The following is a 6,425-nucleotide window of genomic DNA, read 5'->3' as shown; positions in this document are numbered from 1 at the left end:
TAATTACAAAACGTTTTTTATTTCAAAATGCAAAATGGTGGTCACTGTAATAATAATAACAATAACAACAATAATAATATAAAAAGCATTTCTCCTCCGTTCACCCTAGTGCAAAATGCTGGATGCAGTCAGATAGCTGGAAGGTTTTGGACATGTCATCTTTCTGCAGTGCTGCACAGCAGCAAAACTCAATCCCAAACGCCTTTTGGTGGATCCACGTGGTAGTTCAGTTCTAAAATCAGTAGCTTCTCGTCAGTCCAAACAGCACGAGACGCCCACTCGAGCCCGACCCTCGCGCTCTGCCTCACTCTCCTCTCCCTGTGTGTCTCTCTCCCCCTCCCTCCGCCGGCCCCCAAGGTTCCTACGAGGCGTGCAGCCGGTTGGTCGTGGCCCGGCAGCCCTGGACGGCCTCCAGCTGCTTGCTTTTCTCCAGCAGGACCCGCGCCCGGAGGGCCTTTCGCTCCCGGGCGGCCTGCAGCTCGGCCACCGCTGCCTCCCGCTCCCGCTCCCGCTCGGCGGCCGTGAAGGGGCTGCACAAGGTCTCCATCAGGCCGAGCACGGCGCCGAAGAGAGCCAGCACGCCGCCCAGCACGTACAGCCTCACTAGACTCCGTCTGGGCTTCTGCGCCATCAGCTCCTTGGCCAGAGGAATCAGCTCCTGGACAGTTTCCATCTCGGCTCCGGGCTCTCGGGGTGGGAGTGATCTGCGGGAGAAGCGGAACAGAAAAGGGGGCTTTTAAGCCACCGAAAGACGGATGCATCCTCCCGAGCAGCCCTCACTCGGCTCTCTCGGGGTAGGCCTGCAGAGAGGGGAGTCAACCCGGGACTCCGCGCCCCGCCGCGCTCTTCCCCGCCGGACTCACCTAGGGGCGTCGAGCGAGCAGCAGGCAGCGCAAGCCGGGTGGGCGGTCACGGTGTGCGTGGGTCCCGCGGCTCTGCGTTCTCCTCCTCCTCCTCCGCCTCCTTCTCCCCTTCCTCGGTAGCCGCGAGTCTTCCGGATGGAGATTCCGCAACTGACACCTGGTCAGCGCCCCGGGGCCACTTATATGTTTTTCTCCGAGCCCCGCCTCCTGGGCGCTTTGGGCTGGTGCCAGTGCTGCACCGGCCAGAGAGTGGAGGGGGCGGGAAGAGGAGGGTGGAGGAGGAGCGGGGCAAGGACCCTGGGGGAGTCAGCCACGAGACGTGCACGTCGCGCCGGCTGTGTGAGCCCGGGGTGCGGGGGAGGGCGGGCCTGGATGTACAAGGGTGAGGACCCAGAGCCCAGGGAGGTATCCACGTCCATTTCTGACCTCTTTCTTTCTTTTTCTTTTTTTTTTTGGTACGCTGGCCTCTCACTGTTGTGGCCTCTCCCGTTGCGGAGCACAGGCTCCGGACGCGCAGGCTCAGCGGCCATGGCTCACGCGCCCAGCCGCTCTGCGGCATGTGGGATCTTCCCAGACCGGGGCACGAATCCGTGTCCCCTGCATCGGCAGGCGGACTCTCAACCACTGCGCCACCAGGGAAGCCCCTGACCTCTTTCCTAATCGTGTGGGTGGGTGCTTCCCTCGTCCGGGGCAGCCTGGAAGGACCCCTTATAAGGACACCTGGGGTTCTACCAAACTGAAAAATTAGTTTTTATTCAGGAGGTTTGTCGTCTTCCCACACGTATAGGGATCCGAGGTAGAAGGCAAGGGGGAGGGATCCGGGTAATGATCAGAACGGGTCTCCAGGCTCTGCATAATGCACTTTGTGCTTATACTGTTTATTTCTGGTCTGACTGGTTTTATTCATAGGTGCTTGCATCGCTAGGGTCACTTGATAGATAACTATTCATTGAGGGCGCCCTTTATGCACAGATGGGGCGTGTGTGTGTGTGTGTGTGTGTGTGTGTGTGTGTGTGTGATGTCAGTCTCTGTGCCTGTAGGTGTTTGTATCTGTACTTTTGTGTATCAGGCAACTGCCGTTAAATCCAAATTGTCCCCACTCCCACTTGAGAAGTGAAGTTGGGGGCTAGGGAGAGGTGAACATGGAAGGGGGGGCCGTTGGTAAAAGTTTGTCTGCTGGTCTGAACTGCAAATATTTCATTACTTTCCTCAATAATTATATGCCACTTCCCTGGATCTGGGGGGGCAACGCCACCGTACCAGCTCCACTTAGCATAGAAACAGTTTAGGGACAGAAGAGTGAGAGTAGGCAGCTTGGGTAAGAAGCTGAAGAGTAGAGAGTACTCTAGGAAGCATGAGGAGGGTAGGGTTGATTTCAACTAGGATTAAACTTCATCACCTTTGCGGCGGGTGTTCTGGTTTAGCTTTGGTTATCCATACACAAGAGTTAGTTAGCAAGTAGGGGAAAGGAGAGACCTTGGGCTAAAAGCGCTTCAAGCAGAGAAAGGGAGAGGGCAAAGAGAGGAGGGGGAAATTGGACTGGCCAGAAAATTGCAAAAGTCAGTGATGCAATCTTGCAACAGCAAAGTTGGTCAGGCTGAGCCTTGCGGGGAGGGACCAGGAACGGCTGTTGCAGGGCTCACGTATTGGGTCCTTGGAAATTTTAACAGTAATCTTTCTTTGGGGTCTGAGGCAATTTCCTAGACAATTCATTTTAAAAAGGCAACAGTTACGTCTACCCTTCACCTTGGCTATTAGTAGTTCAGTTAGTAGGATTTGTGTGTGCAGATTGGGCAAGAATACCTAAACAACTTATTTGAAATTCTACATTTTAATATGTACACAAGCAGTCAAGGTGACAAAGGGCCAAAGAGGGATGATTCCTGGAGGCTTGTGTCCCCTGCTTATTTATTCTTTTCACCTCGTGAGGCAGGAAAATTCTGTAACAAGGGGGGATGAATATCAGTCTTGGCATTTTCTTTGAACCTTCCTTATAATTTTGGAGAAGCCTCTAATAACCGGCGGAAATGATCTGTGAGCTTACCCAAGATCTGTATGAGTTTCAAATACTACGGCTTCTGAATGAGCGTATGCTGTACACCTTAATACCAGGGCTTTCACGTGATTTCTGCTCTGACGGTGAGTCAGCCCTTTGGAGCTTTGGACCCAAATGGACTGTTCAGTGAGCATTTCTAGTATTTCTGTAACTCAAAGACGCACACTGCACGCCTCCCAACGTCAGCAGACTGTAACGTATATGGGGTTCCCCTTTCTTGTGATTTGCTGCGGGACAGCACGTCACCATCTCAGATGGGTTCTCCTCTTTCCCTCTCTGATAATCCGACTCTGACCACCGCCCCAGGCCCTACCAGCTTGCTGGCCAGGGCCGGGCAGAGAGGGTGGCCAGTGCCATGGGTTGGGGTCACTGGTGGATTTGGTGTTCCTTGTTTAGGTGGTAGCTGGAGCTGAGTGTGAGATGGTGGGAATAGAAGGCTGAGGAATCCAGGGTCGCCACATGCCTAGAAATTTTTGACACAGCTCCTCTGTCTGGGTAGGAAAGAGTACCCAGTTCCTAGGGTAGCAGTTTGGCGAGGGCTTGGGAAACTAAGCACGTGATTTGACTGCACTGTTGTCTCTTTAGAGATGTAAAGCCTTGTGTTGCATCATGTGTGTCAGACATAGGGTATAGCGGTCAAGGTCATACCAGTTGTAGGGTGACCAACCGTCCCAGTTTGCCTAGGGCTGAGGGGTTTCTCCAAGATACGGACTTACAGTGCCGAAACTGGAACTGTTCCGGGCAAACTGGAGCCTGAGTCTATCCCAACGTTAATTCCTGCCATTTCTAGGAAAGCAGGATTGGTCAGTTTAAAATTTGTTTATTTTGCTTGCCAAATCCCTTTCTCCCAAACATTAAAACATTCAGAAGTATCAGCAGAAGAAGCAATCACAAAGGGGCAACGTATGGTCCAAGGAGTCAGTTCAGAAGAGGGGTAGAGCTATCCCAACAACCGTGCTTAGGGGTTTGAAGGAACAGGGGACAGACGTCTTTTGGATGGTTGGTTGTGTATGAGCCTCAATTATAGTATTATTATTTTGTTACTAGCTTGCTGCCTATCAAAGTCACTGCCCAATTCCTGAGGTTCCAGGAGGCTAGAGCATGGGGATCATCACAGGAGATATGATAAAACTATTTGTGTATCTTATACTCCAGTTTTTTCAGTCCTTGAGTTACTTTCATTTCATGTAAATTAGTTTTGGAGAGAAGGTTCTTATCTCTGAAATATCAATGGATGATTTTAAAATCTACATGGCTAACCTAATTTATCTTCCTCTGATCTTGTGCATTGGAGTTCTAGTGTCCTGACATTTCTGTGTGGATATCCTGCTTTTAACACAAGCCTGCCGCGCTTGAAACAAGACTCCCCACTTTCTCTGTACTCTTCCAAACTGAGTCACCTTCTCAATATTCTTATTTCTAGCGGTGGCATCTCCATTTTGCCTGTTCTCTGGGTTTGAAATATTGTGACATTTTCTTTTAGAGGTCTTCCCTGACCTGTTTATCACACCATTCCCTGCCCAATGCCCTGCTTTATTTTCCTTCCTAGCACTTCGTACCTGGCTTTACATTGATGTAATTATTGGTTGGCTTTTGTGTTGTCTTCCACACCCACGTGAAGCTAACCTTTATGAGGGCCAGAGTTTTGTTTTATTCTTCACTGTGTTCCCAGGACCCAGTATAATCCTTGGCACATAGCAGGTCCTTAATAGATAACTATGGGATTAATGAATGTCTTCCCCATTGGACTGGCAGGGGATAGACTATGTTTATTAAGTTTGCATGCAGTCAGACTTTCAGTGGATACTCAAGAAGCATTCAGGGTTTATTTGTTTTTGTTTTTTTTTGACAGTATTTTTTGTTTTTGCCTTTAGTCCTTTCGTCTCTAATCCATCTCAAACACTACCAGCAAATAAATCTCCCTAAAATTAAATTTTTATTCTTTTTTTTTTTTGTGGTATGCGGGCCTCTCACTGTTGTGGCCTCTCCCGTTGCAGAGCACAGGCTCTGGACGCGCAGGCTCAGCGGCCATGGCTCACGGCCCCGGCCGCTCCGTGGCATGTGGAATCTTCCCGGACCGGGGTACGAACCCGTGTCCCCTGCATCGGCAGGCGGACTCTCAACCACTGCGCCACCAGGGAAGCCCTAAACTTTTATTCTTAATTGCCTTTTTCAAAGCCCGGATGATTTCTCATTGCCCACGTGACAAACTTTTGGATTCTGCACGTTAAATTTACTTGATCAATATTCTTGGATCCGAGACCTCTATCATCTGATCTTCCCTACTCATCTAACTTCAGATACTATTCTTCTCCAACAAGAATCCTTTGTTCCACAGATGGGTTTCATACAGCCCAAGAAACAATTCCTTCTCATTGCTGCCGCCTCACCTTTGCTCCCCCTCTTCCTCCTACCCGAAAAGTTCTTCTCTTCTACTCTGTCTTCCTCCTTTCAGGTCCTGTGCTCCAAGAAGCCCCCACTGCCTGTGCCAGCACACTCTGCTCTTTCCTTTCTGCGAATTCCAGCTGGCTTTGTGGCTGGGACTGCACAGGTTGGCACTGCATTATGTATTGTTTTATACAGCGCTCTCATTGTGTCCTGTGCGCTTGCCCTGTCTCTGCAGAAGACCAGGTCTTTGTACCTTTCACGGTGCTAACGTATAATAGGGGTCCAGTCAATGCGAATGACATTGACCTAAAAGTCAGAACTGGGATAATGATTACAAAATGGTCAGTTAAGACTCTCTTGGGAGGTTATTTTAGGCACAGTGGCTTGTCCTTGGCTCAGAGCCTTGGGCTTGAAATTGCCCAAGACCTGGCAACTTGGCTCGATCCTCTCCACTCTGGCTCCCTCACCTTTTACTTCCATTCCCAACTTCGTGTCTGACATTGCAGTGACTGGCTTACCCTTTGGAATCCCTCCTACCTGCCCCCGGGACCCCAGGGCCTTGACAAATCAATATCAAGGGATAGACCCTTCACAGACATTTTGCTTTTGTCCCTCACAGCTTCTGGCCAAGCAGAGACACTAGCTGCTGGAGCAGGCAGCATGAGCTGGGAGCAGTGGCACCCTGCTGCCCACATAGCACAAGCCCAGTACTGTCCTTCACAGGTTTGAATCAGTGCAAGGAACTTCCTTCAAGCTCAAGTGCTAGCTGGACTTAAGAGTATGGGGCTCTGGAGTCAAACACACTTGGGTTCCTTCAAGTCCTGGTTCTTCTTGCCGGGGTCTGACCTTGGACGAGTGACTTAACTTCTCTAGCCTCCATTTCCTTATCTGTAAAGTGAGGATGATGCTAACACCAACTAAGGGGTGTGGTGAATACTGAGCTAGGGCACTATGAAGGGCTTAGTGGTCTGGCACCAATGAAGCAGTTGGTTCAGTTATTATTTGGTTATGCTTCAGTTGTCTTTGCTTTCTGCTCCATGTCAGCAATTCCCGTGGTCCTTTATCCTAGCCCGAGACATTTGCATTCCCTAGGTGGTATAGGCAGCAATAAGGTCCAG

At 50.4% G+C, this 6,425-nt stretch overlaps 1 protein-coding gene across 1 annotated transcript; it reads right to left on the bottom strand.

The window, feature by feature from the left end:
* Positions 1–1,039, bottom strand: G0S2 (G0/G1 switch 2). The gene is made up of 2 exons (XM_027082637.1): positions 864–1,039; positions 1–704 (listed from the first exon to the last, which is right to left on the bottom strand). The coding sequence occupies exon 2, from the start codon at positions 671–673 to the stop codon at positions 362–364; it is 312 nt and encodes a 103-aa protein (XP_026938438.1). The 5' UTR covers positions 674–704; positions 864–1,039; the 3' UTR covers positions 1–361.
* Positions 1,040–6,425: the final 5,386 nt, after the last annotated feature.

Source organism: Aethalodelphis obliquidens, unplaced genomic scaffold, assembly GCF_003676395.1.
Source record: "Aethalodelphis obliquidens isolate GAN/ISIS:26980383/991018 unplaced genomic scaffold, ASM367639v1 scaffold48, whole genome shotgun sequence".
Lineage (NCBI taxonomy): Eukaryota > Metazoa > Chordata > Mammalia > Artiodactyla > Delphinidae > Aethalodelphis > Aethalodelphis obliquidens.
Note: the sequence above shows the minus strand (reverse complement) of the source record. Positions and strands in the feature narration are given on the sequence as shown.